The sequence below is a fragment of the Balaenoptera musculus genome, chromosome 17 (assembly GCF_009873245.2).
Source record: "Balaenoptera musculus isolate JJ_BM4_2016_0621 chromosome 17, mBalMus1.pri.v3, whole genome shotgun sequence".
Taxonomy (NCBI): domain Eukaryota; kingdom Metazoa; phylum Chordata; class Mammalia; order Artiodactyla; family Balaenopteridae; genus Balaenoptera; species Balaenoptera musculus.
This window is the reverse complement of record NC_045801.1, coordinates 411,909-439,361: the sequence shown is the minus strand read 5'-3', so window position 1 is coordinate 439,361 and position 27,453 is coordinate 411,909. Positions and strand designations below refer to the sequence as shown.

Sequence of the window (27,453 nt, the reverse complement as noted above, 5' to 3'; positions counted from 1 at the left end):
TATTTATCCAAAAGTCCTTCCTACAAATCTTCTTGAAGAGGAAGCATTTTTGCAAAGGCATTCGAGTGAAACCGTAACTGTCTATAATGACAAAAGACTTAAGAAGGCACGTTTAAATCTGATTACAATGCAATTGACAAAGAAACTTGGTTACTGCTGTGACATACAACACTTTAGGATAATAACTAGAATTATGACTGATAACATTTTACCAGGACATATCAGAATTTTAGGAACTGCCTATAATGTCTAGGATATCTATATTAGTAACATTTACCATACAGTATAACCTAAGAAGATTTATTACTCATTTGACAATACTTCCCATGTAACTTAACATACCAGATGAACTTAATTAGTTTAATATTTTTCTTTGGGATGTTTCAAGGGCCCTTTGAAGCATCCCAAAGTTAGCTAGAGGTAAAAAAAGGACTTCATTAGAATTTGATTTAGGAAGTTTTGTCAAAAAAAAATTAAAAAGGGTTTAGAACACTCAGTCACGAAGGATGAAAGGTCACTGTGAAACAATAGTTATTCTCTTAGCCAAAGTAACAATAAAGATTTCAAAGGCAAATACAGAACAGATCACTTAAAAGGTAAAGAAACTTGAAATCTGTTATCAAACGCAGTTCAACATTTTAAGAAATCTTGTCCTCTTAAGAGAGAGAAAAGCCATATTCAAGTTTTGCACCCACTTACATTTAAAATTCATTTACTCAATTTATTTTAAACTTAGTCAATCCTGACCACGCACAGAACTCTTTTCTTGGGGTCCACTTTCCACAAAGCTTTTTACCACTTTCTGTGTCCATCACTTTATTTTCCCATCCAGAAACAGCTACCTGTAAGTCAGACCTACTTCCTTTTCCCTTAATAAAATGCAATTCCATTCCTCATCCCTTCTTTACTAAAAACACACATCCTATTTTCCTTAAGCAACTATGAACTATCCTTTATATCAACACTCTGTAGATTGGTAAACATAAATCCCAATAATTTCTTGAAAAATGTGCTTTCTTATAGAAAATTTCTCAGTGTGGCACTAAACGTATCTATTGATAGTCCTAAACTTTCTGTTTCTCTGTAAAAGAAAGCCAATGTTCAGTAATTAATGTTTCAGTATCTTATTTTATTCCTAAAAAGTTCATCCAAAGCTCTTATCTCATTGGAATTTTCTTTCCTTAAAAGTTTCTTCACACTGAGCTACTTTCCTTGCTGACAAATTTGCAACACATATAAGAACTTTTTTTTTTTAGATGATGTTGATGTTAGTATGTATGTATGTATTTATTTATTTACTTGTTTGTTTATTTATTTATGGCTGTGTTGGGTCTTCGTTTCTGTGCGAGGGCTTTCTCTAGTTGCAGCAAGTGGGGGCCACTCTTCATCGTGGTGCACGGGCCTCTCATTATTGCGGCCTCTCTTGTTGCGGAGCACAGGCTCCAGACGCGCAGGCTCAGTAGTTGTGGCTCACGGACCTAGTTGCTCCGCGGCATGTGGGATCTTCCCAGACCAGGGGTCGAACCCGTGTCCCCTGCATTGGCAGGCAGATTCTCAACCACTGCGCCACCAGGGAAGCCCAATAAGATCTTATTTAACTCCTATTAAACCTAGGTGCAATAAAAGTATTATACTTAATGTTGGTAACGCTAAAGACATGTCTATATTAATTAGATCAACAAACTTAAACATTAATACCAGGTATTAATTTAATACTGAATATTTCCCAGTTCAGTTACCTTAATTTCTCTTGTGTTTAGAATTGTTTGATTTGTAAGCTCTTACTTTTCTTTAAGCCAATTAAATAGAGCTCATTTACAAATTAACCTCAGCAATATTATCCAAAGACAGAGACACACTCTGAGACATACATATATCCAGCCAGACACAATGAGAAATCTAGCTTCATTTTCTAAACTTAGTCATGAATCAGATATCACAATATAAAATTCACTAGTTTATAAATAACAGTTGGAATAAGTAAAATTTTTAAAGGCTTCTTCCTGTTTTTCCCTCGACCTCAGGACTTAGAGATGGTCTAGATAAGATAAGTGTTCCTGAGAGCCCTGGTCTCGAGGCACAGGGAGAGAAAATCAAGTTCTCCTAGTAGGATGTGTTCCCTCAGACTCAGAATTCTGAAAAGACGTCTGATCAAGCTTTTTTTACTAAATGTATATGCAAAAAGAACCAGTTTTGGAACCAGTTTTCAAGAGTTTTACCTAAACCAACTTTCTCTGGAGTCTAAACAATATGGTGGCCACACAAGGTTATCCCATTTCACAAGGCAGAATGGCCATCACACATCACAGCACAGAACACAAAGTATAAACCACACACAGGCCCGGCCATTCTAATCAGACACTCCCTTAAATACAAGATTGAAGACTCTCAGAAAACCTCCTATGGAGACACAGAACTTCAGATCCGAGTACTAACAGAGTAAATGGAAATATCTCAGCTCTTCAAAGATTTCAAAGGGAGGAAAGGAGGCCAGGTTGAAAGAGGAGGGGAAGGAGGGGGGACAAAAGGGGTGGCCTTACAGACGTCTCCTGCCACCTGCAGACATCCAAGCATTACGGGACTTTTCCCTGGGCTTCCAGGAAGGGAGGACGGGAACTTGGCCCTACCCGAAACCAGAGACCAGACCACACCAGAGCCAGAGTTCGAGTTCTCTGCCCACCGGAGGTGATCGGGCTCTGACACTCAGATCAGGCTGAAGCCCCTCAACCAGACTCCTGCGTCCAGGACCAGGACAGGAGGAAAAAGGGTAGGATAGGAGGGGTGGAAAGAGGAAAGAGAGGGGGTAGGGGAAAGAGGTCAATAAAGTCTGTTGCTCCTTACCCGGTCGGAGCACTCTGGCCAGTCGTCCGCGTCAGGAGGAGACCAGGAACAAAAGGGTCCCAGTTGCGGCCGCTGGGTCTGGTCCATCTGCAGGCGAGCTGGTCCCCGAGTACCCCGAGTGGTCAGGATGTCAGTCGTAGCGAAGAAGGGATCCCACCAGAGTTGCCATTTGTTGCAGGAAGGGGGACCCCTCCCAGGGCCCGAGAGCGGGCTCTTGTCTAACACTCAGAAATGAACTGTCCGAGGAGACACACGTGCTGACAGAGCAAGAGACTTTATTGGGAAGGACCGCCCAGGTGGGGAGCAGGAGGGTAACAGACCCCAGGAGGACTGGTCGGCCATGTGGCTCGCAGTCTTGGGTTTTATGGTGATGGGGTTACTTTCTGGGTTGTTTCTGGCCAATCATTCTGACTCAGGGAACTTTCTGGTGTCACATGCAACCGCTCAGCCAAGATGGATTCCAGCAAGGAGGATTCTGGGAGGTTGGTAGGACATGTGGACTGGCGTCTCCTCTCTCCTTTTGACCTTTCCTGTATTCTTCCGGTCAGTGGTGGCTTGTTAGTTCCTGGTGTTCCTTACCAGGATCTCCTGTCATAAAATAACTCATGCAAACTGTTACTGTCTTTGCCTGGCCAGGGCAGGCGGTTTCAGTCAGTGTTTCCCCTAACAACCGTGCCCCATGGTGGGGTCCAGCTAGGAGAGGCTGGGAAAGGACAGCTGGAGATACTAGCCCCTTTGGAAAGTTTCAGCCCTCTTGCACCGGAGGCCACCATGAGTCTCTCCCACTGAGAGCTGAGGTATAGGGGGCTTTGTTGCAGGAGAGGAGAGTGGGTCCCAAGGCAAGGCCACTTTGGCCTCCAGCGGACCCAGTGGGTTGCAGGGCACTGCAGCACTCGAGGCCCTTGCAGGGACCGTACCCCGAAGAGCCTCTTGGCCTCAGGGCCTCTGTCCACCAGCCCCACCCTGCCCAGTTTCACACTGCAGCAGCTGGGCCCAGCCCCTTATCCATGTCAAACGGGAAGGATTTGGTGTTGGTTCTATGTTGCTCTGCCTTCCTCTGCTTCTGTGTGTGCCACTTCCAGGCCTGGCAGGTCTCATGTTACTGAAGAGCCAGACTTTAAGTGGGGACTCCCAGTGTTGTATCCCCAGCACCGTGCCCCCAGCAGAGCCAGGAGCCCTGTGTGTGCCCACCCATGGGCCCGTGGTCACCTTCTCACCCCCCTCTGCCCTACTCTCTGCCCCAGTGGGTGTATCTGGAACCACTTCTGCCTTCACCCCACTAACCTATATTGAACGTCAATCTGTGCTCTGAAGCAGGGGCAGCAGGCACTGATCTCTGTGCTCCTAGAGCCCACAGTGCAGCCCCGGAAACAGAGGCGAACCAGTGAAAGCTTGGACGATGAGAGCAGGACGGGGAAGGACTGGGAGGAGACAAGCAGTGGAGGGCTACTGAGACCGAATAGTACTGAGGGAAACAACCCGTGCAAAGGTCCTGAGGCCACAGTGGGAGGAGTGTGGGCAGAAACCCTAGGCCAGAGAAGGGCAGGTGCATGAGGGAGAGCAGTAACAAGTTGAAGACGGAGAGGAAGGGGGCAGAGACTAAGCCTGTGAGGTGGTTATGGGCTTTGGCCTCTATTCCAGAGGTGATGGGATTCTGTGTCTTTCAGGAACAGCAGGGAGGCCAGTGAGGGTAAGCAGAGGGGTTGAGTTTATCCAGGTGAGCTACTACTGAGAGAGGCATGTGAATCAAGGGGCGTGCAAGGGAGGGGTGACAGTGATTGTGGAATCTAAACCAGATGAGGAGAGGGTGAGGACACATCATCCTGGGGCTCTGGGGCGCTGGAGTCAGCAGTGAGCTGGGAGGGGTGATGGGCAGAGAACGGGGTGTTGAACCGAGATGCCGGGGCAGGGTTGGGGGGTTACTGGAGGTGACAGGGTCCAGGGTGTCATTGAGGCAGAGGATGAGGTCACTGGCAGGAAGAAGAGGTCAACACCGAGGGGCAGGGAGTTGAAGGGTGGTCCACGGGAATATCGAGACCACCGGGAATTCAGGCCTGATGCAGCGATGCGGCGACGCCCTCGGCAAGGGCTGGGGTGGATGGTCGGTGCGGCCGATGGACGATGGACGCGTCAGGACTCTTGGGGGAGGAGAGGGAAGGGGCTGCAGGCTGCAGCAGGAAGAGGGGTCGTGGCACTTCCAGGCCTGGGGGCGAGGCGGGAGAGAAAAAGCAGCCCCCAGAGAAGGCTGGCGGGAAGGGGGCAGGGTGGAGGGGCCGCGGTCCAGGGGAGAGCAAAGGCTGAGTGACGGGGGCTGAGAGCGTGGGGGGTTGCTGGAGCCTGGCCCCGGGGGAGGGTGTCAGGACTGGGGGGCTTTACTCCTAAACAAGTGCTGTGTGCTGGGAGGGGCTCATGGGAACAAGGGCTTGAGGCAGACCTGCTGGGGCGGGAGGTCAGAGCCGCAGCAGGGAGGCCAGACCACGAGGCAACTGAAACCGGCTGCCTGAAAAAGACCAGGAAAAACAAAGGGTGAACATCAAGGTAGTAGAAAACGAGTGCAGTAAATATAGCAATGGTTACTATTCTGACAGCAGGAACAAGTAGTATTAGGTGAACTTGTACAGAACGGAAATGCTGATACTCCCAAGGGGTTAACAGGAGATTTACTACACAAGAAATGAGGCCTTGCCAGAAAAGTCATGCAAATTAAACAATGAAAATGTAAATTCAGGGTTTTGGGGTTTTTTTTACATTTTATTATAGAAAATATCAGACATGCACAAAAGTGTAGAGAGTCAGACCACGTGACTGTCACCACCACCACCTAAGACCAGTTCATGGCCAGACTGGTTTCCTTTTTGCCCTCCCCCCATCACAAAGCGCCACTCTTCTCTTAGGAACTAAACAAAGACAGCAGAGCAGGTGGCCTGGCTGTGGTGTGAGGCAGCCCCAGCCTCCTGCTCTGAGCCCGGCCAGCCCTACCTGGGGGCGCCAGAGGTATGACTGGGGGGGCCCTGCCCCCTTCCGGTTTGGGGCAGGGTGTCCCCTTAGCCTCCTGCGTCCAGGGTCTCCAGCTGGCTCTCTGAGAGGCCAGCTGCCCCAAAGTGGCCCAGATCCCTCCTCAGTCCAAGGGATCCAACTGCCCGACTTGCTCACAGCCTTGGTCTCATTCAGCCTGAGCCTGAGCTGGAACTCCCATACGCTTCAGACACCTCCGTGTTCCCGTGTCAACACAGGCATCTGCCCTATCCAGACACAGGCCACTAGTGTCCCCTACAGGACTGTTCTTTGGGGACTTTTAAAGGAGACACGGTGGGGGGGGGCAGGAGGGTGAGCTCTGGGGAGGAGGAGGAAGAGGGGAGAAGGTGACCAGAGGGACGGCAGGGCAGGGCTGCCTGGGCCACCAAGGGGTAGGCTCTGGCAGCAGGCGGTGGACTGCCATCCCTCTGACGCTCCACAGAAGCTTGGCACGTGGTGGCCTGGCAGCCCCGCACTTCCTGATACAGTGTGGCCCTCCGTACCCTCACTTCCCTGACCTCTCCATGGGGTTGCCACTTTCATTCAACCTTTCCTCTGGAACATCACGCCCCCATGGCTCCCTCCCCAACACCCCCACTCCAGCTCTGCCCCAGAGAGAGGACCCCGCTCACTACGTCCTCTCTGCTGTCCGTCCACCATCCACCTTCTCACTCTCACAGCAACCTGGCCGCCTGAGGACCACACTTCCTCAGCGAGGGCGGCGGGTCACTCTTCTACACACTAGCTGGCTGGCTTCCCGTCCCGTTGCCACTCCTAGGACTTTTCTCTGTGGTGCACACGTGACGCATTGCCCTGATCGTCTTCCCAGGAAGGACTCTGGCCCCATTGCCTGCAGGCGACACCTTCAGCTGTCAGAGGCTCCAGGGGTTGCCCCTGGCCTCATGTCCCAGCCCCTCTGGTCACCAGAGCTGTATGCTCTAGGGCTGCCCTCTGTGTGGGCTGCAAGGGTCCTTCTGTTGTGTCAGGGCCTGCTACTGTGGGCACATTGGTAGATGGGGCTGGCCCCTGGCCCAGTTGGCTGCCAGACCTTGCCTCATGCAGAGGGTGCAGGCTCACTGGTGGGTGGGGCTGGCTGTGGGGCACAGGGGATCCCAGGTCTGGTGCCAACCTGCTGGTGGGTGGGGCTGGATCCCTACACAGCTGGCTGTTCAGCCTACTGGCTGGTGGGCAGGTAAGCCCCCGGCATTAATAGGCCAGAGGGATGACTTCAGAGTGGTGCTTGTCAGCACCTGTGTCCTTGTTGTAGAATGAGCTCCCCAGAATGGCTGCCACCAGCATCTATGTCCCCAGGGGGAATCCCAGTGGTCTCCTGACTCTCCAGTATGCTAAGATGAGCAAATGGATCTAATTCAGGCTCCTTTCAAATAACTGCCTCTGCATTGGGTCTTGGAGCATGTGCGATTTTGTGCACAGCTGTTAGTAGTGGAGACTGTTTCCTACAGCCCTCTGGCTCTCTCATACGAAAGCCCCACTGGTCTTCAAAGCCAGCCATCTTGGTGGCTCATCTTCCTGGTGCAGAACCCCCGTGCTGGGGAGCCTGATGTGAGGCTCAGACCCTTTATTACTTGGGGACAATCTCTGCAATTGTGATTATCCTTCCATGTGTGGGTCGCCCACCTCGGAGTGTGGGTCTTGACTATACTGTATCTCTGCCCCACGTACCCATCTTGTTGTGGTTCCTTCTTTATATCTTTAGTTGTAGATCTTTTCTGCTAGTCTTCAGTTCATTCTCATCAATAGCTGCCCTGTAAATAGTTGGAATTTTGGTGTGCCTGAGGGAGGAGGTGAGCTCGGGTTCTTCCTGCTCTGCCATCTTGGCCACACCCCTTCTGTCTACACAAGATGATTCTTATATTGCATTGGCTAGGATTTAGTCTCAAGCAATTATCTATCTGAACCAGAGTCTGAGAAATGCAGTCCTTATTCTATGGGATCATATGCCTAGCTAAACACCAGGGGGCTCTTTTCTAAAGAACAAGTGGAGGATGGGCAAGAGATCCTGCTCCCCATCCCAACTGTGTCCCCAATCCCCTCCTCTCTGCCCAACCAAGAATGTTTTTCCTGCAAATGTCCCTTGTCACCTGCTTCCTAATAAACATCTCTCGGTTGGGCCATTCCCACTTGCAGAACAATATGCCTTTAAAAGTATACAAGAAGGGACTTCTCTGGTGGTCCAGTGGTTAAGACTCAGCACTCCCAATACAGGGGGCTCGGGTTCAATCCCTGGTCAGGGAACTAGATCCCGCATGCTGCAACTAAAGATCCTGCACGCTGCAAGGAAGATCTCGCACGTGGCAACAAAGATCCTGCATGCAGCAGCCAAGACCTGGGGCAGCTTAATTAATTAATTAATTAATTATAAAAATGAAGGGCTTCGCTGGTGGCGCAGTGGTTAAAAATCCACCTGCCAATGCAAGGGACACGGCTTCGAGCCCTGGTCTGGGAAGATCCCACATACCACGAAGCAACTAAGCCCATGTGCCACAACTACTGAGACTGCGAGCCACAACTCCTGAGCCCGTGTGCCACAATTACTGAAGCCTGCACGCCTAGAGCCCGTGCTCTGTAACAAGAGAAGCCACCGCAGTGAGAAGCCCGCACACCGCAACGAAGAGTAGCCCTCACTTGCCGCAACTAGAGAAAGCCCGCACGCAGCAACGAAAACCCAACGCAGCCAAAAATAATTAATTAATTAATTTTTTAAAAACTAGTGAACAAGACCTCCCTCCCATACGCAGCCTTCTTGCCTCTCTGCTCGTGGCAGTGACACTCCCTGTGTGACCTCTCCCTGCCTCCCCCCTCCCTCCCCATCCTACCCACCCCCACCCCCACTCCTGCAGTGCTGCTCAGCCCCCTCCCTGAGGCTGTTCCTGGGGGGTCCTCCCACCCCTGGTGAGCCCTCATCTCAGTGGACATGGGTTTCGCCCCTTCCCTCTCCAATTGTCTTGTCCCTCTCCCTCTGTGGGCCTGTCCTCTGCCCATCCTTTGTGTGTCAGGTGCCAGGGTTCCATCCTCAGGGTCTTGCCCTTCTCTAACCACTGTTCTGCCAGGGAACATAAGGGCCTTGGCCTGAGGCACCTCCTGCGGGATGATGGCTACAGGTCTATGCTTCCTGCTCCTCTCCTTTCTCCCCTGGGCCTCCCTGCCTTCTCAAATCCCCCCTAGCTCAGAACCCCTGATTCCTCGATCTCTCCTCCCCATGATCCCCCAGCACCAATGCCCAGGCCAGAAACCCTGTAGTCCTTTCCAGCCTGCGTCCAGCCTGCCAGCAAATCCTGTCCGCTGTGCCCTCAAAAGGGAGCTCAGACCTGCCCGTGATCCTCTCTGTTCCCCTCTGCCCCATCAGGGTCCCAGCTGCCCTTCCTTCCTTGCACAGTGCCTGCAACCTCCCAGCCCTTCCCCACTCCCTCCTCGGATTGTAGTGCATCTGTGCTTACAGCTCCCAAGCGGTTTCCCGCTCCCTGGTCCTCTTCCTCTGCTCGGCCCATCTCCTTGTGGCTTCTCCATCACGTCCAGCTCAGTCCTGCATTGCACCCTCACACTCCCTGGCCCTGCTTCCCAGAAATCTCTCCCCCTAGACCTCATTATGACCTCAGCTCCTCGTATCAGCTCAAATGCTGAATCCTTGGAAAGCCCTGACCCCCTAGCTGGAGGGACCCCACACCCTTCCAGCCACTTTGCCAGCAAAGAAGTCAGCACTTCAATCTGGGTCACCCTTAGGTCATCAGCTCCAGGAGGGCAGAGGCCTTGCCTGCCTTGCCTGCCTGGCTGGAACCGAAGCCCACCCTGAAGCCTTGCTGACCGACCGAGCAGCCTCCTGGAGCCCAAGCGGCTGGCGTGCCCTTCCAACTCCTGTCCACGCCCGACAGGCAGCCTGGGCACTCCTCACCTCCCCCCGCTGCACTGACCCCCAACCTATCCCAGGCCCTCCACTGCCGGGTTCTGCCCGCCCCCTTGAGCCCTTCCCCCGGTAGAAGCTGGGCACTGTCACTCTGAGGACAACTTGGGCCCCATCTTCCGAGGAGCAGGGACCCCTGCCCTTGCGCCATGAGCAACAGTTGCTGCCTGGGATTGCCTAAAGCAGTCCCCGCAGCCTCTGGACCCTGCTCCAACCGTGAGTGACGATGAGCCAGGGCTCCAGGCAGGGCCAGCGTCACGGGCATGTGACCTGAGCAGTTGCACTGGGCCCCAAGGTCCGAGAACCTGCACTTGGTTTAATGTTCTAGTGCTGCCATCTGGAAATTCTTAACACCTTTTTAACAAGGACCTCTGCATTTTCAGTTTGCATGGGGCCCTGCAAATTATGCAGCTGGTCCTGGTTCCAGGGACACTCAGCTGATACAATGCACAAAGACCTGGGTCGTGAGCATGGCCCTGAGGAAAAATGCTGACGGGGAGACCCAGGTGCCTTCTCTGCTCCCACAGCAGCTTCCAGCACCCAGGAGGCAAGAACACCCGCTGGACAGGGAACATGGGACTGGGGTTCCAGCAGGCAGGCAGGAGCACGCTCCAGGGATATGGTGGGTCTACTCCCCTGCAGGCCTTGAGCTCTGGCCTAGAGCTCCGCAGGAGCAACTCCACTAGTGTCCAGTGCGGGATCCACCCGTAGGCACAGTGCTGGACCTTCGGCGGTGCCCCCATCCCATTGCTGATTGGACTAGGACAGCACCTGACCCAGACTGGACCAATCAGATTCTGACTCCTGGATTCTGCTCATTGGTCAGCACTTCTGAAGCCTGGTAGGAGCAGTTCAGTGCTACTGACCAAGAGAGGCAGTGTGTCCCACACGTGTTCTAGAGGCCTGGCTACTAGTCACCCTCAGTCCCACTACGACCCCCATCTTCCAACCCAAACTCCGGGGCTGCTCCCTGAAAGGTTCCCTGAGGCCCTGCGAGGTGTGCACCACGGGAGGGCCCTGGGGCGGCAGCCCCCACCGCGCGGAGGAAATGAGCAGGCTTGAAGCAGGAGGTCGCTTTATTGAGAAGGCCAGTGGTCGGGTGGAGGTGGGAGATCGGAGGGGAAGGGAGAATGCAGTCCCGGGGTGGGGGAGGGGTGGGCGCCAGCTGGCAGCATCACAGGTCCTGGGCGGACTGAGAGTTCCGCTTGTCCTAGGCACCGGTCTTGCGCAGCAGGATGCCCGGGCTGACGGCGGCCGACGGCGGCCCCCGGCGGCCAGTGGCGGACCACGTGCCGGTACGACGTGGCCAGGCAGTCGAAGTAGTTAATGTTGAGCTTCCGGGCAATATGACGGCCGAGGTATTCCATTTGCTGTGCGAGCGGATGGTGGTCAGCTCTTGCCCGAACAAGAGCTGCGCCCGAGGCGTCCCCTCCCCTTGGCCAGACCGCACCTCCAGCCCTGCCCGTCAGCCCCGGCGCCCTCTCCGCCGGCTCCCAGCTTGAGGGCCTGGGCCAGGACCCCGTTGTATGCACTCTCCACCTGCGAAATGGCCCTATCTTAAGACCCTAAACAGTGGCTGGCGTCATGTTGAACCAAGGAGGGGAAGGGAGCGTGTCTGGGACCCCATGGTGGGCTGGGCGGGACCCACCTCGTAGCGCTCCGACAGCTGCACCAGCACCAGCGGCTCCAGCTTGTGGCCGCACAGAACCAGCTGGAAGAAGCACCTTCCGTAGGCTGGCAAGGGGCAAGCCGCTCAGCCCCAGGTCTCTGGAGAGCCGGGGGCGGGGGCTCCGGGGGCGGGGGCTCCGGGGGCGGGGGCTCCGGGGGCGGGGGCTTGGGCCAGTTGTTCGCTCCTCCCCTCTCCACATGGCTTCCCCTTCCCCTGCACGCCATCCCCCAGTCCGCGGCCCGCCCCGTGCGTCACCGTCGGAGCTGAGCGCCATGCGCACGTAGACCAGGTGCATGGGGCCCTGACACACGGTGCGGCCCTGGATGGAGAAGTGGTACACGCCGCGCACGTGGTTCAGCACCAGGCGGCGCCGCGGCAGCGACGAGATCATGAGCCACAGGCCCACGCCCACGCCGTAGGCTGGGAAGCCCCAAGTCTCCTGCTTCTGCACCTGTGGGCGCCGCGGGGACTTCCTGAGCCGCCGCGGGACCCGGGGGCGGGGCACCGAGTGGGGGTCGGGGCACCGAGTGGGGGTCCGGCCCCCAGGGTAGGGAGGCCGTGGGGGGCGGGCCCAGGAGCTCAGACCTCGCTCACAAGCCCGAAGCTGACGAGGAAGAAGCAGACGATGAAGAGCAGCGTCCCCTTCCACAGCGTGTCCAGGTAGTACTCGAGCACGAAGACTGGGGGCGGCGCGGCGGGGGCGCGTGAGGATACCGGGCCCCTGCTCGCAGCCCGAGGTGGAAGTGCCAGGGCTTGGGCCCGGAACAGCCCGCCGCCCGCAGGGCCCGGGGCCGCCGTCCGGGCCCAGCCGGCGGTTCCAGCGCCCACGCAGGCCGCAGCCGGCCCGGCCCCGCCCCGTTCAGATTCCAGTCCCCGCCCCGTGTCCCCGCTCCGCCGGGTTCTGGTTCCCCCGCAACTGAGTGTCGCCCTCACCGTTGGGCTGCTGCTGCGTGAACGGGTAGAAACTGTTGTTCTTGAGGCGCTTGGCCAGGTTGCGCTCGGTGCAGAAGAGTCCTTGGGCCCAGAGCTGGAAGGGCTTGCTGCCGGAGGTCGCAGGCAGGCCGCTGAGCCGGCCCTTGGGGGCCTGGGTCGGGTACAGACCGTCAGTTGTGCGGCTCGTCCGTTGCCACTGCCCACTGCCCACTGCTCACAGCCACACTCATACCTGGGAGAATAAAGCCACACTCATACCTGGGAGAATAAAGCCCTCAGGGTTGCGGTCCAGGCAGGAGCAGTTCTCAGGCGAAGGCGGGGGAGCAACACCAAGTGGCGGTCTAGGCTGGGCTACGCCGGGTTCTAGAAGCTCTGGGCGGCGGGTTCTAGAAGGGGCCGTCCTGTTGATCATCCCTTCTCCAGGGAGTCGCCCGGCCCGGCCCTGCGGTGGGCGTGCACTTCCCCCCTAGGCCCCACCCCACTGGAGGCCCCCTGTACAGCCTGGTGCACAGCCCTCACCTGAAGGGTGGGATAGTGGGACTTCCCAGGCCTGAGCTGGAGAGGAATCTGTAGGCAGGTGCCCCACCACGAGCCCCGTGGCTGAGCGTGGCCTCCCCTTCTCCACTGCCGCCTCTGCCCGGGTCGGAGCCTCATATACAATCACAGACAGCTCGCCTTAGTGTCCCTGAGGGTGGAAAGCACCCACCCCCACACACACACACTCACTCACACTCACACTCAGTCCAAAATTTGAGCCCAGGATTGAGCAGGAAAGGCACGGCCACAGGCTGACTCAGGAGCCCTGGGGGGGCTGCCCCCAACGCCACAACACACAGGTTCTGGGCCAGTTCTAGCCCCAAGTAGTTCCCACAGAGACAACCCCTAGCCTCTCACTGGGATCCCAAAGACCACACACGAGTTCCTAAAAATGTTTTATTGTAACAAAATGCTCAAACATCCAAAAATGGGAAAGGGGTCAGGGCAGGGCTGGCTGGCTGGAGCTGCCTAGCTGGGAGGGGGGGGGCAGGCTGGCGAGCAGCTGCTGCAGGCACCGCTGGACTTCCTCTGGGCCCCTGTAGGCCCGCTTCAGGCCCCGGGGAAGGCAGCGGCAGGACTCCAGGTTGAGGTACAGCAGACCTGGGCAGTTGCTGATCACAGAGCTGTGGGAGCAGTGTAGGCCAAGGGAGGTTGAGTCACTGGCCCCAAGAAGACCCAGGCACAGCATGGCTGAGCCAGTCTAAGGAGCCCTCTCTACCCTTGCACCGCAGCTGGCTCTGCCACCTACAGCCATCAAGGCCCAAGCCCAGTACCCTTGGTGTCCCTAAGGCCAACCCCAAGCAGGGGCTGGGCCAGTATGGGCTCCGTTTTCAGACCCCTGGAGCTGGCAAGTCAGGCAGGACAGGGGATCAAGCCATACTGGCTCCAAGGACCTGGCGGGGGTGGGGATGCTGACCTGACCGTGCCTGGTGTGACCCGGGTGCCCCGGAGGTTGAGGGAGCACAGTGCCAGATGCGAGCCCCCAGGGGTGCCTGAGAAGGCAGCTAAGGCCTGCTCCAGGTCCTTCTCACTGAAGCCCTGGCCACTCAAGTCCAGCTCCTGCAGAGTGTGGCACCACTTCTGCGTTAACAGAAGGCTGCCCTCCTTGGCTAGAGTCAGCCGGTCCGACATGCCATACAGGCCCAGGTGAAGCTGCTCCAGCTCTGGAGGTGAGAGGAATGGGCATGAGCTGTGGGGTGGGCAAGAATCCCCATGTCCCACCTGCCCAGCCACCACCCGGGGGGTGCTGACCCTGACATGGCAGATCATGCAGGCCAGCAGGTGTGATTCGAGCACAGCCACGGAGATCCAGCAAGCGCAGGTGAGGGGAGCCGTGGAGCAGGCGGTCCAGGACCTCGTTGCTCACAAAGTTGCAAGTGGAGCTGGCGAGGCAGAGCTCCTCAAGGCGGGGGAAGCCTGGGCCGGGAGTCATCGCTCGCCCGGAAGGCTTGGGCAGCCACATCAGGTTCAGCAGCCGCAGCACCTGGGAGCGAGGCCCAGGCTGCAGGTGGGGAGGGGGGTGACAGGTGGAAGAGGTGGGGCGGCAGGTACCTGCAGCTGGGGGCAGCCTTTCTGCAGGGCCTCGACGGGCAGCTGGAGGGGAGTGCTGTTGTGGTTGAGGCCAGTGCTCACCTCCAGGAGCTGGAGCTGTGGGCAGCAGCTGCCCTGGAGAGGTGGCGGAGAACACAGGGTCGGAGGCCTGGCAGTCCCTGGCTTGGCACCCAGCTCTGCTCCTGCCCATCCATGACCAACCTACCAGCAGTGCACCCAAGACGGCTGTCGTCTGGGAGCTGTAGGTCAGCCACAGCTTCCGCATTCGGGGCCCCGCCTCCTCCAAGAAGCTTACCACAGCCGTGGACTCCACCTGGAGACCCAGCACAGAGGCACCGGTCAACTCAGCCCAGGCTTCCTTGGGGCCCCTGGGGACTCCGGGGCTCACCATGGAGTGCTGTATGTCCAGGCTGTGGAGCTGGGGGCAGGCTTTGGCTAGCATGATCAGAGTGTCAGGGGTCACACCGTGGCAATCGGAAAGCTTGAGGAAGGTGAGCCGGGGACAGGACTCGCTAACCAGCTGTGGAAGACAGAGAGCCAGTTGGGGTTGGGGGAGGGCAGGCTGTGGTCCACAAGGCAAAGAGACCAATGGCTGGTGCCAGCCGCACTTTACTGCCTCAGCAATGGTCTCCTTTCTGGCCATGCCAGGCCTACCTGGGTGCTCCCACCTCTCACACCTCCCTGCTGGAAGACACGCCAGGAAAGGAGAACCAAGCAGGCATCTTCATGGGGCATCGTTGGGCCCCACGGTACCTGACCCACTCCCTGGAAACACTGGGTAACCCCAGAGTGTCATGGCTGGCGTGCAGGGCAGCCTCGAGCTCTCACCTTCAACACAGGGTGTACCTGGGACTTCCAGTGGATGAGAGTCAGCCTCTGGAGCTGTGAGAACCTGGGCCGACAGCAGAGGCAGAGCTGCACAGTGTTCCCACGCTGCCCCTTCTGCCAGCCTTCTCCCCACCCATCACCTTCGTGCAAGGATGCAGGAGGGGACCTGGGGCTTATCCCACAACACACAAATGGAGTGAGGGGATAAGAAACAAATGGAACTGCTCACCGACTGGGCATAAGCCACTCCAGGGAAGCAAGGAGCTTCTTCTCAGTCTTGGTCCCACTCTTGGCGGGGCGGCCAGCCAGCGGGGGTGACAGGGTGAGAGTGTGCCAGAGGGCGGGCTGGGAGGCGGCCTCGTGCCAGCGGCGGCACACGCGTGCAGCCCTGGGAGAAAATCTCTGCTGAGGGGCCGGGCCATTTGTGGTCGATCGCTATGGGGTTTTCTAAGAGGAGGGACCTGCCCCCCGCCAACTCTCACAATGCTGCGGACCCCTCAGTTCAAAGTCGGGCCCCTGGGGTTCCTACTGGACGCCCTGAGAGACTGCGCTCTCTGGGACGCGTGTGTGGGCGCTCAGCCACCCGCTGAGTGCCTAAGAGGTAAGCCTGAGACCCGGCGCTGTACGCGATGGTCCTGGGGTACCTGCCAAGGAAGGGTATAGGCCCATCCGCCGCCACCAGCAGCCCGAAAATCTGCAGCAGGATTTCCAAGGGAATGCGGTCGCCCCAGCCCGGGTCGGGCTCCTTCTGCGGTGCGGGCGCGGGCGCGGGCGCGGGTGCGGGTGCGGGTGCGGTCCTGGGCTTGGCCTTGGCCTCAGCGGCGCGGGCCCCGCGGAGCCGCAGCAGCTGAGCACGGCGGGCGGCGCGCCTCTGCGCGCGGGGGCGGGCGGGCCCCGGGCCTGGCAACACCAGCAGCATGCTGTCCGACTGCAGCAGGTGGTAACCGGAGCCGCTCGGCGCCAGCCGATCCCACCACCAGTCCTCCGCCGAGCGGCTCCGCGCCCCGGCCAGCGGCAAGATCCGGACCCTTTGCCGCGCCCGCCTGCGGGCCACAACCGGCGCCATAGCCACTCGCTGCGTTCCGAGTTCCGCCCAGGGAGAGCGGAAAAGGCGGCTCCTGTGGCGGAAGGGTGGGGCCGGCGGAGGCGCGGCTTGCCGCGGGGGGCGGGGTCAGGGCCACGGGCAGGCCCTCCCGGCCCCCGAACTCCCCACTCGATTTCCGGAGCGGGATATCAGGCGCTGGGGCGCGCCGGCGGGTGGTTTCTCGAGTCCCGGCGGGTGAGTTGGAGTCCTCGCTCCCTCTCGGCTGCGTTTTCCGGCCCCACCGGCCCCACCGGTTCTGGGCTGGAGCCTCGACCCTGGGCCGGAGGCGGCGCCCTCCAAGTGTGGCGGGACGGCCGGTCGCCGGGTCAGGGAGCGCGCGGGTTCAGTACCGGGAGGCGCAGGCACCCCAGAGCACCGGTCGGCTCTCCGCCCCCCCGCTGACGCAGCGAGGGGCGGTGCCCGCCGCGGCCACACCCCCAGCCCCGACTTGGCTCCGCTGTCCGGGGTCTCGCAGAAGCCGCGGAGGTGTGCTTGGCGCCTGAGAGGTGGACCTGTCCAGGAGTCCTTGTCCCGTATCCGTGGGGGTGAGTGCTCTGGCGGCCTCGGTGACTCACACCCGAAGATCATCTCCCTCTTTCGTCATCCTTCCCTGGGCTTCGGCGCCTTCTTGCTTCCCTGCTTGCCGGCCTTTGCTGTGTCGTGATCCCGGCACACGCTGCCGGTGTGCTTGGTCCCTTCTCCTCCCCATCCCCCACCCCCGGCATCCCCCCAGCTTCCCTGGTCTTGGCCGTCTGGTCCTCTCCTGACAGTGGTTCTGTGTCTCTCCCTTGTAATTCTGCATGCATGTCTCTTTCCTTCAAGCTAGACGAAGTTTTCAGTTCCCGGAGGAGCTGAAGCGTCTTTTTTGGACTTAGGTGGGGAAAGAAGAGCTGGCTGTGACCTTTGCCTTGTCTTGGAGGCTCCAGCCTTGGGCTAAATGGCAGCACCCCCGCTGGGCCGTCTGGTGCTGACCCACGTGCTGGTAGCCCTCTTTGGCATGGGCTCATGGGCTACCATCAACGGGATCTGGGTGGAGCTGCCTGTGGTGGTGAAAGACCTCCCCGAGGGTGAGTCGATGTGGGCAGGGGGCGAGGCTGCTCTCTGGTCCTGCGCATCCTGCCCCTGACACGGCTGCCTCCTTTTTTCCCTTGCAGGTTGGAGTCTCCCCTCCTACCTCTCTGTGCTTGTGGCGTTGGGGAACCTGGGTCTGCTGGTGGTGACCCTGTGGAGGCGGCTGGCCCCGGACAAGGGCGAGCGGACCCCCATCCAAGTGGTGCAGGCGCTGAGCGTGGTGGGCACGGCCCTGTTGGCCCCTCTGTGGCCCCACGTGGCGACAGTGGCGGGGCAGGAGCACTCCGTGGCCTTCCTTGCTCTCTCCTTCGTGCTGGCGCTGGCCTGTTGTGCTTCGAATGTCACTTTCCTGCCCTTCCTGAGCCGCTTGCCGCCTTCCTTCTTGCGGTCCTTCTTCCTAGGTCAGGGCCTCAGTGCCCTGCTGCCCTGTGTGCTGGCCCTAGTGCAGGGTGTGGGTCGCCTCGAGTGCCCACCAACCCCCACCAATGGCACTCCTGGGCCCCCCATTGACTTCCCAGAGCGTTTTCCTGCCAGCACTTTTTTTGGGGTCTTGTCCGCCTTATTAGTTGTTTCAGCTGCCGCCTTTCAGGGTCTTCTGGTGCTATTGCCGTCACCACCGTCTGTACCTACAGGAGGCCCAGGGCCTGGCCTGCAGGTGGGAGCCCCAGGAGTGGAGGAAGAGGAAGAGGCCTCACCCCTGCAGGAGTCTTCCAGCAAGGCGGCAGGCACCACCCGCAGCCCAGAACCTGTGGCCCATCGGCTGCTCTCCACCCGTGGTGTCTGCCTGCTGGGCCTGCTGGCCGTCACCAACGCTCTGACCAATGGCGTGTTGCCTGCTGTGCAGAGCTATTCCTGCTTGCCCTATGGGCGCCCAGCCTACCACTTGGCTGTGGTGCTGGGCAGTGCCGCCAATCCCCTCGCCTGCTTCCTGGCCATGGGTGTTCTATGCAGGTATATGCAGGCAGCCCAGGCCACTCAGGGTGGGACTTAGGGGTGAGAGCCTGGGCCTGGCTCAGGCCTGGCTCAGAGCCTGGGCCTGAGCCCTGAGTTTTTGCTCACCCCTGGCAGGTCCCTGGCAGGGCTGGGCAGTCTCTCCTTGCTGGGCATGCTCTTTGGGGCCTACTTGATGGCGCTGGCAATCCTGAGCCCCTGCCCACCTCTGGTGGGCACCTCTGCAGGGGTGGTCCTTGTGGTAAGTATGTCGGGGGACAGTGAAGCAAAGAGGGTGGCAGTAGGGAGGGGGTTCGCCCTAGAGTAGGGGCATCTCACGCTCAGCCTGCTACTGTGTCCACCTTCCCAGGTGGTGTCGTGGGTTCTGTGTCTCGGCGTGTTCTCATACGTGAAGGTGGCTTCCAGCTCCCTGCTGCATGGGGGCGGCCAGCAGTCGTTGCTGGCAGCTGGCGTGGCCATCCAGGTGGGCTCTCTGCTCGGCGCCATGGCCATGTTCCCTCCCACCAGCATCTACCATGTGTTCCGCAGCGGGAAGGACTGTGTGGACCCCTGTGGCCCCTAAGCCTGAGCAGGTGGGGACTCCGCTCCACTCCACTTGTCTTCAGGTTGGGGTTGCCACAGTGCCTGCGTGCCCACAGCCCAGGGAGGCCCACCCCACAAGCAGCTTGCTCACGGATGCCTGCGTACTCCACCGGAGAACCTGGCACTGCGGGCCAGGGTTGGGACCACAGAGCAGGCTCGGAGCAAGGGCTCGGCTGGGGATGTGGATTTGGCCCAGGCCCAGGGCCTGTGTGGGATTTGTACAATAAAGCATGTTTATTCCATGAGTTGGAGCTAATCCCAGGAACAACTCTTGCTGTGTGGATAGACCTCTTCTGAGCTAGAGCGGTAGCCTGACCTGTTCAGCAGGGGCCTGCCCCACTCCCTGGGGCACTCTCACAGATCCTGGGGGTCATGGAACCTGCTCCTAAACACAGATACACATACAAAACTGCCCGGAGGGAGGGTGAAGGCCAGCCCCCGGGGCCTGGAGTGTAGGCCAAGGACCCACACAGGCTACGGCAGTCAGAGGTGGTGTGGTGGGCCAAGCCAGCCAGGCGCGAGGGTCAGGCCGCGTGGGCTGCCGCGTAGTCGCTGCCTTTGTGGCCTGGGTGTGGCACACTTACCCGCTGCTTTATGGGAGGATCCTACCGGGGGATTTGTGCCAGGGGCTTGTTGCCAGGTCCTGGCACAGAAAGGGCTCAGCGAGTGGGACTTAGAAGAGACTGGGGTGTGAGGGTCCAGCCAATCTTGGGATTCTTCTGCCCAAGGACGTGGTCCCCTCCCCCAAACCACCAGCCTCGTTTGTAGCTCCAGTGATCAAACCTGCAAAGGCTCCAAACCCTTTAGTCACACAGACGTGACAGTGGCTGCCTTCTCCTGGGGCTGCTGGCAGATGGCCCTGGCTCTGAGCAGCCCATGCTCTGTCCCCACCCTGGGACAGCAGTCCAGGCCTTTGCTTGTTGGTGTCTGCAGGGAGCTCAGCACCAAACACAGGCTGTCCTGCACCGGGGGCCCCCACGCACGGGGCTGCTGGGGACTGGAGTGCGCCCGAGCCAGGAGGGCCGGGAGGGTCTGAGGGGATTCAGACGGAGGCTGCCGCGGGGCCGGGGCCTGGGCTTCTGCTGCCTCCTCTGTGCCTCCTGGGCAGGTGGGGAGCAGAGGCCTGGGGGGGACACAGGCTCCCCAGGGGGCAGGACACCTGAGCCGTGCGCCGGTGTGGCGGTGTCTGGCGTGGTACTGAGAGCCCATCCTCACAGACAAGGTGCCTTGGCTTCCACAGGGGGCCCTGCAGCCCCCAGGGGCCGGGCCTGGGCAGTGGTCGGAGCGGCTCCTGCCCTGCTGGCCAGCCCTCTCCGGATGCCCTTTCTAAGCTTCTGAAGCCTGTCCTTGACTCGGGCTGCGCGGAGGCTTCTCAAGGTCTTCCTCCCCGGCCTGGTCCTGCTCGGACAGCTGAGCTGAGGGACTTCCTGGCGGGAGGGAGAGATCCCCAGGCCTTGACCCGCCATCAGGCATGTGGTGGGACCAGGCTCCCACGTGGCCCAGACACAGCCCAGCCCTTAAAGCAGAAGGCCACCGCCCTCCAGGGTGCTAACCACCCGGGCCCCTGACCTGATAGGGCTGGGGAGGGGGCACCGGCAGGCGGGTGTGAGCTGTGGAAGCCACCCCTGGAGAGTCGGAGGGGGGAGGCCGAGGGCGTGACGGGGGTGGTGTGGCCCCCAGCCTCCGCCTGCCCTCCCCTCGCCTCTGACGCTGCCCTCGCCCCGCCCCTGCCCACCCTGGGGCCGGAGGCTGGGGGACCCTCCTCCCAGTTCCTTCCTGCCTCCCCTCACGCTGGGCGTCTGTGGAGCCTCCCTGCCGGCGTGTGTCTGCGCCACGTGTGCCAGGCGCCAGGGCCCCGGGAAGCAAGGCACAGTCTCCCAAAGCGGGTGGGTGGCCTTGAGCCCCGGAGGCCAGGACTGCAGGGGTGGCTTGAGGGAGCCCCTGCCCTTTGGCGTCTCCAGGGCATCCGGTCAGCTCCCCGAAGGGAACAAGGCGGGAGCCCAAACAACCAGGGGAGGAAGACGCCTCGGGGCCACGTCCTGGAGAGCCGCTCGGCACACCCTTCCCGTCGCTGCGTCCAGGCGTGCGGCCAGTGGCCGGGAAGAAGGGCGGCCCACCACGCCAGCCCCTCAGGGCTGAGCGTCCCCCCAGGGCCCTATCCGGGCACCCACGCCTCCAGCTAGACGGCAGGTGGCCAGCCGCTCAAGCTCACAGCCCTGCCCAGAGGGTCTCTCAGGCCCGAGGCGGTGAGGAACTTGAAGGAGACCCCAGAAGGGAGGCGGTGTCCAAGGCAGGACCGAAGGCACCGTCCCCTGTGTGAGAACAGAGCTGAGCCACGGGCCCTCTGTGGTCTGTGGCTCAGGTTCTCTCGAAACCAGAGAAGAGCCAGCCAGGGTGTGCCCTGCCACACCAGCCCCTCCGCGGGTGTGCGGCCGCTCCCCCAAGGCGGAGAGGGGCGAGGCTCACCGGCTCTGGTTGAGCAGGTAGAGGTGGGGCCTTCACCTTCCTTCAGTCCTGGGTTCGTCAGCCCACCGGGGTCCCTAGGCAGGTGTGGGTTCCGACGCGGGCATGAGTGTGACAACACCTGGGTGAGGGGAAGGTCACGCCCCTCATCTGCGCCAGCTCAGAGACCCACTGCCTGACTTGGGGACAAGGGATGAGTCCTTTCAGGGGCTCCCTCCCCTCCATGGATTCAGAGGGACCTCCTCACTTCCGTGGGGAATGGGGCCAGTGGATGGGAGTGTGGGAGTGACTGGGCCTCTGGTGAGGGAGCGGGTGCAGGTCATCAGCAATTCCAGAATCGGCCACTCTCGGACCAGGCCCACACTGTCTTGGGGTGCTGCCCACCTCAGTGGGGCCACGTGCTCTCCACTGCACTTTGCAGGGGCTCAGAGGCCCCTGTCGTTCTAGTGGGCTGTCAGTCCCAGGCCCCTGCCTTCCACCCTTTGGCTGGGTGGGTGCCCCGGCTAATCCAGCTGTGGTGCCCATCCTCCTGCCCGTGGTGATGGAACTGGGAGCCCTGGCCCTGTGGAGAAAGTCAGGATCCAATAGAGATTTGTCTCGGCGGTGTCAGTCATCCCAAGAGCTATAAAAAATACCCAAACTACTCAGGGTGCACACCAGAGAATGAAGGCATCCCAGAGGCAAGCAGAGCGAGGGGTGGAGAGAGGCAGAACTCCGAGAGCATTCTGGGATCTCCTGGATCCAGCTGTACCCGAAACTAAACCCCTTGGACTTGCAAGTTATGTGGGCCCACAGTTTCTTGCTGAAGTTGAGTTGGTTCTTGTCTGTCACAGCTGCAGGCGTTGTGAAATCCTCTTTCGTCTCCTCTCTGAAGCATTTAGGACTGTTCAGACTTTGCACGCACAGCACTGGTTAATCTTTCCTTGCCTGGGGGAGAGTCGGTCATTCTCTTGGAGACTCTCCCTGTCGTACTCCCCATGACCCTTCCGTCTCCCAGGCCCCCACCTCCAGCTCCTGAGCAGGGTGCTTCCCTGACCCACTTCCAACCTGCGTAGAAGAGTCTCCTGGACGTCTGACCCTCTCAGAAAACCTCAAGCCAGGCCAGTGGGGGAAGAAGGCAGGACCTTCCTCGGCAGGACCACCCAGGAGGAGGTAGGTTTCTGTCTGCGTAACTGTATGAGCTAAATGAAAGGCAGGTGGCAAACCAGCCTGGAAATTCCCCTCGTTTTGCAAGAGAGGCAGGAAAGCCGAGCTCTTTAGAAAGCAGATTGCAAAAGATTCCCTACCTGATCCCTCGTTGACACCCCCGAGCCAGCCCTTGATATTCCCTTTGAAAAACATTCTGTGGACAGCACCCTCTGAGAGCGCTGAGCCGGAGCACTGAGCGGGTACGTGTTGTGGCCGGGAGACCAGGGCGCCAATTCTCTATAAAGGCAAGTTGTGGGGAAGGCAGCTCCGCAGCGCCCCGCCCCCCACTGCCGGTGTCCATGCCGCCCATGCCCCCCGCTACCCCACCCCCACTGTGACTTAAGCCAGAGGGATGCGAAGAGATGCTGAGGCCAGGGTGCTCGGGCTCCAGGGCCAGTTAGCACGCGGCCTTGAGCATCCAGAGAGGAAAAGCAGGCAGATCCACAAACAAAGGTGTCTGCTCTCTATTGCGCTGCAGGTCCTGGCAAGGGTAATTAGGCAGGAAGAAGAAATAAAAGGCATCCAGATTGGAGAAGAAGTAAAACTATCTCTATTCTCAGATGATGTGATTTTTTTTTTAACTGATTTTCTTTCTCTTTTTCTTTTTTTTATATTTATTTATTTATTTGGCTGCGCCGGGTCTTAGTTGTGGCACGTGAACTCTTAGTTGCGGCACGTGGGATCTAGTTCCCTGACCAGGGATCGAACCTGGGCCCCCTGCGTTGGGAGGGCGGAGTCTTAGGCACTGAACCACCAGGGAAGTCCCTCAGATGACACAATTCTATGTTTAGAAACTCATAAGGAGGGACTTCCCCAGTGGCGCAGTGGTTAAGACTCCGCACGCCCAGTGCAGGGGAGCCAGGTTCGATCCCTGGTCAAGGAACGAGATCCCACACGCACACCACAACTAAGAGTTTGCATGCCACAACGAAGGAGCCCACGTGCCGCAACTAAGGAGCCTGCTTGCCTCAACTAAGACCCAGCACAACCAAATAAATAAATAAATGTTTTAAAAAAGGAAAGAAAGAAACTCATAAGGAATCCACAAAAAACTATCAGGACTAAAAAATTCAACCAAATTTTGCAGATTACAACATCGATATACAGAAATCAGTTGTATCTTTATATACTAGAAGCAAAAAATCTGAAAATGAAATTAAGAAAAAATTTTCATTTACAATAGCATCAAAAGAATAAAATACTTAGAAATAAATTTAACAAAAGAAAAGCAAGCCTTTTACATGGAAAACTACAAAACTGTTGAAAAAAATTAAAGATGCGAGTAAATATTCATGGATCAGAAGACTTAGGTTGTTAACGTGGCAGAACTCTGCACACTGATCCAGAGATTCAAGTGATGCCTATCAAATTCAGGCTGGCCTTTTGCAAAAGCTTAACAAACGAATCCTAATATTCATAACAAAATGCAGGAGACCCAGAATAGCCAAAACAATCCTTTTTTTTTTTGACCACGCTGCTTGTGGGATCTTAGTTCCCCAACGAGGGATTGAACCCGGGCCCTCGGCAGTGAAAGCGCTGAGTCCTAACCACGGGACCGCCAGTTCCCCAAAACAATCTTTAAAAAGAATAAAATTAGCTACAAAGCTACAGTAATCAAGACAGACACATAGATCAGTGGAACAGAATAGAGAGCCCAGAAATAAACCCACACACTTATGGTCAATTAATCTACAACAAAAGAGGTGAGAATATACAAAGGGGAAAAGACAGCCTCTTCAATACATGGTGTTGGGAAAACTGGACAGCTACATGCATAAGAATCACACTGGACTACTTCCTCACACCATATACAAAAATAAACTAAAAATGGATTAAAGACTTACATGTAAGACCTGAAGCCATAAATCTCCTAGAAGAAAACATTGGCAGTACGCTCTTTGTCGTCAGTCTTAGCAATTTTTTTTTTTTTTTTTTGGCTATGTCTCCTCAGGCAAGAGAAACAAAAGCAAAAATAAATAAATGGGACTACATCAACCTAAAAAGTTGTTGCACTTTTACTTGATAGTAAAGGAAACTATCAACAAAATGAAAAAGCAGCCTATTGAATGGAAGAAGATATGTGCAAAGGTTATATCCAACAAGGGATTAATATCCAAAATATTCAAAGAACTCATATGATGCAACCTCAGGAAAACAAACAACCCAGTTAAAAAAATGGGTAGGGGCTTCCCTGGTGGCGCAGTGGTTGAGAATCTGCCTGCCAATGCAGGGGACACAGGTTCGAGCCCTGGTCTGGGAAGATCCCACATGCCGCGGAGCAACTGGGCCCGTGAGCCACAACTACTGAGCCTGCGCGTCTGGAGCCTGTGCTCCGCAACAGGAGAGGCTGCGATAGTGAGAGGCCCGCGCACCGCAATGAACAGTGGCCCCCGCTCGCCGCAACTAGAGAAAACCCTTGCACAGAAACGAAGACCCAACACAGCCAAAAAAAATAAATAAATAAATTTATTTTAAAAAATGGGTAGAAGACCTAAATAGACATTTTTCTAAAGAAGACATACATCCAGCCAGCAGGCGCGTGAAAAGATGCTCAGCATCATTAATCATAAGAGAAATGCAAATCAAAACCACAATGAGATAGCACCTCACACCTGTCAGAATGGCCATCATAAAAAGGCAACAAATAACAAGTGTTGGTGAGGATGTGGAGAAAAGCAAATCCTCGTGCACTGTTGGTGGGAACGTAGATTGGTTCAGCCACTATGGGAAACAGTATGGAGGTTCCTCAAAAAATTAAAATAGAGCTACCATATGATCCAGCAATTTCACTTCTGAGTATTTGTCTGAAAAAAACAACACTAATTAGAAAAGATATATGCACCCCTATGTTTATTGCAGCATTATTTACGATAGCCAAGATATGGAAACAACCTATTGGCAGATGAATGGATAAAGAAGATGTGCTACATATATACAATGGAGTATTACTCAGCCATAGAAAAGAATGAAATCTTGCCATTTGTGACAACATGGATGGATTTTTTTTTTTTTTTTTTGGCTGTGTTGGGTCTTCGTTGCTGCATGCGGGCTTTCTCTACTTGCGGCGAGCGGGGGCTACTCTTCATTGCAGTGCGTGGGCTTATTGTGGTGACTCCTCTTGTTGTGGGGCACGGGCTCTAGGCGCATGGGCTTCAGTAGTTGCAGCACGCGGACTCAGTAGTTGCGGCACATGGGCCCTGGAGGGCACGGGCTTCAGTGGTTGTGGCACATGGGCTCAGTAGTTGTGGCTTGTGGCCTCTAGAACGAGGCTCAACAGTTGTGGCTCATGGGCTTAGTTGCTCTGCAGCATGTGGGAGTTTCCTGGACCAGGGCTCGAACCCGTGTCCCCTGCATTGGCAGGCGGATTCTTAACCACTGTGCCACCAGGGAAGTCTCGACTTTTTTTTGTTTGTTTTTAGATTTTATTATTTTGGGCTGTGTTCGGTCTTAATTGCGGCATGCGGGATCTTCGTTGAGGCATGTGAGATCTTTTGTTGTGGCATGCAGGCTTCTCTCTAGTTGTGGCGTGCAGGTTTTCTCTCTCTAGTTGCGGCGCATGGGGTCCAGGGAGCATGGGCTCTCTAGTTGAGGCGGGCAAGCTCAGTAATTGTGGCACGCGGGCTTAGTTGCCCCGCGGCATGTAGGATCTTAGTTCCCTGACCAGGGATCGAACCCACGTCCCCTGCATTGCAAGGCGGATTCCTTACCACTGGACCCCCAGGGAAGTCCCAACATGGATGGACTTAGAGGTTATCATGCTGAGTGGAATAAGTCAGACAGTGAAAGACAAATACTGTGCGATTTCACTTATATGTGGAATAAAAAGCAAAACAAAAGAACAAACGTATCAAAGCAGAAACAGACTCATAGATGCAGAGAACAAACTGGTGGTGGCCAGAGAGGAGAGGGGTGGGGGATGAGTGAAATAGGTGAGGGAGATTAAGAGGTACAAACGTCCAGTTACAAAATAAATGAGTCACAGGTATGAAATATACAGTGTTGGGAATATAGTCAATAATATTGTAATAACTTTGTGTGGTGATGAAACGGAGCACGACCCTATGGTCCTTGCCCCCTATGTCCTCAGCCTGCCTTTTGTCTGTGGAAAAACTTTAGCCAAAGAATAAGTTTAATCAGAGAGAAGTGAGAAAATGCAGAAAAAAAGGAAACAGTCAAAGGAGACCAAATAATAATAGTTTAGTCATTAAGCCGAGTCAAATTCCTTTAGTTCCTTCTCAAGGGCTATAGATCATATTCTGAGCCGTATCCTGTGAGCTGTCTTGTTGATACTGAAACCCCTGCCAGGTGGAATAAGTTAACTGCATGATGACCAGGCTGTAGCCATGACAGAAGCTGCCGCAATTCCAAGAACTGGCCTCAAAGAAAAGGGAACAAACAGACCCTGGAACTGAAGATTAACTGTACTTAAAACAATCAAGATGATGCTGGTCAGACCACCAAAGACTAATTTCAAGGTGACTGTCAGAGTTGACTGTGCTGTTTCTACACGTAGCCCCCTCTGTCTGTCTATAAAAGCTCTTGCCCCCGATTGCGGGGGGCGGGGGCAGTTGGCCTTTGGACAGGTGTCACCCCCCCACCAGTTGCTGGCATCCAAAATAAAGAAACTTTCCTTTCCACCACGTTGCCTCTTTATTGGCTTTTGAGCAGGGTGCAGCTGGACCCCACTTTCGGTTACAGTGACCGATGGTAACTAGACTTATCCTGGGGATCATTTTGTAATGTATAGAAATACTGAATCACTATGTTGTTCACCTGGAACTAACCTAGTGTTGTAGGTCAATTATACATCGAAAACAAACT

At 56.8% G+C, this 27,453-nt stretch overlaps 3 protein-coding genes across 11 annotated transcripts; 1 reads left to right on the top strand and 2 right to left on the bottom strand.

Annotated features, from left to right (window-relative positions):
- Positions 1-10,833: 10,833 nt before the first annotated feature.
- TMEM249 (transmembrane protein 249) lies at positions 10,834-13,031 on the bottom strand. The gene is made up of 7 exons (XM_036830910.1): positions 12,897-13,031; positions 12,636-12,728; positions 12,378-12,528; positions 12,030-12,124; positions 11,700-11,895; positions 11,424-11,509; positions 10,834-11,145 (listed from the first exon to the last, which is right to left on the bottom strand). The coding sequence occupies exons 1-7, from the start codon at positions 13,029-13,031 to the stop codon at positions 10,852-10,854; spliced, it is 1,050 nt and encodes a 349-aa protein (XP_036686805.1). The 3' UTR covers positions 10,834-10,851.
- FBXL6 (F-box and leucine rich repeat protein 6) lies at positions 12,363-16,390 on the bottom strand. 7 transcript variants are annotated; one of them, XM_036830322.1, is made up of 10 exons: positions 15,938-16,390; positions 15,523-15,681; positions 15,294-15,357; positions 14,854-14,985; positions 14,671-14,778; positions 14,466-14,579; positions 14,166-14,397; positions 13,831-14,077; positions 12,897-13,537; positions 12,363-12,609 (listed from the first exon to the last, which is right to left on the bottom strand). In XM_036830322.1, exons 1-9 carry the CDS (start codon positions 16,357-16,359, stop codon positions 13,354-13,356), a joined length of 1,662 nt encoding a protein of 553 aa, XP_036686217.1. In that variant the 5' UTR covers positions 16,360-16,390; the 3' UTR covers positions 12,363-12,609; positions 12,897-13,353. The 7 variants fall into 7 exon arrangements, with proteins under 7 accessions (XP_036686217.1, XP_036686218.1, XP_036686215.1 ...); XM_036830323.1 differs by having other exon boundaries at positions 14,466-14,666; positions 14,761-14,778; XM_036830320.1 differs by having other exon boundaries at positions 14,671-14,985.
- Positions 16,391-16,485: 95 nt separating this feature from the next.
- SLC52A2 (solute carrier family 52 member 2) lies at positions 16,486-27,184 on the top strand. 3 transcript variants are annotated; one of them, XR_005017028.1, is made up of 6 exons: positions 16,782-16,922; positions 17,253-17,444; positions 17,532-18,399; positions 18,517-18,640; positions 22,442-22,596; positions 26,938-27,184. XR_005017028.1 is itself a non-coding variant. In XM_036830326.1 (5 exons), exons 2-5 carry the CDS (start codon positions 17,315-17,317, stop codon positions 18,959-18,961), a joined length of 1,335 nt encoding a protein of 444 aa, XP_036686221.1. In that variant the 5' UTR covers positions 16,486-16,572; positions 17,253-17,314; the 3' UTR covers positions 18,962-19,226. The 3 variants fall into 3 exon arrangements, 2 of the variants coding, with proteins under 2 accessions (XP_036686221.1, XP_036686220.1); XM_036830326.1 differs by lacking the exons at positions 16,782-16,922; positions 22,442-22,596; positions 26,938-27,184 and adding exons at positions 16,486-16,572; positions 18,749-19,226; XM_036830325.1 differs by lacking the exons at positions 22,442-22,596; positions 26,938-27,184 and adding an exon at positions 18,749-19,226.
- Positions 27,185-27,453: the final 269 nt, after the last annotated feature.

Bases quoted from the DNA above. Each gene is read 5' to 3' on its own strand.
- TMEM249 (XM_036830910.1), bottom strand. From the start codon at position 13,031: ATGAGGCTCCGACCCGGGCAGAGGCGGCAGTGGAGAAGGGGAGGCCAC. The intron at 12,729-12,896 runs GTGAGGGCTGTG...AACCCGGCGTAG, and splicing joins CCCACTATCCCACCCTTCAG to CCCAGCCTAGACCGCCACTT. The intron at 11,896-12,029 runs GTCTGAGCTCCT...CGGCGCCCACAG, and splicing joins GCTTCGGGCTTGTGAGCGAG to GTGCAGAAGCAGGAGACTTG.
- FBXL6 (XM_036830318.1), bottom strand. From the start codon at position 16,359: ATGGCGCCGGTTGTGGCCCGCAGGCGGGCGCGGCAAAGGGTCCGGATC. The intron at 14,986-15,293 runs GTGAGAGCTCGA...TGTCTTCCACAG, and splicing joins AGGTACACCCTGTGTTGAAG to CTGGTTAGCGAGTCCTGTCC. The intron at 14,078-14,165 runs GTCAGCACCCCC...TCTCACCTCCAG, and splicing joins GCATGATCTGCCATGTCAGG to AGCTGGAGCAGCTTCACCTG.
- SLC52A2 (XM_036830326.1), top strand. From the start codon at position 17,315: ATGGCAGCACCCCCGCTGGGCCGTCTGGTGCTGACCCACGTGCTGGTA. The intron at 18,400-18,516 runs GTATATGCAGGC...CACCCCTGGCAG, and splicing joins GCCATGGGTGTTCTATGCAG to GTCCCTGGCAGGGCTGGGCA. The intron at 18,641-18,748 runs GTAAGTATGTCG...CCACCTTCCCAG, and splicing joins CTGCAGGGGTGGTCCTTGTG to GTGGTGTCGTGGGTTCTGTG.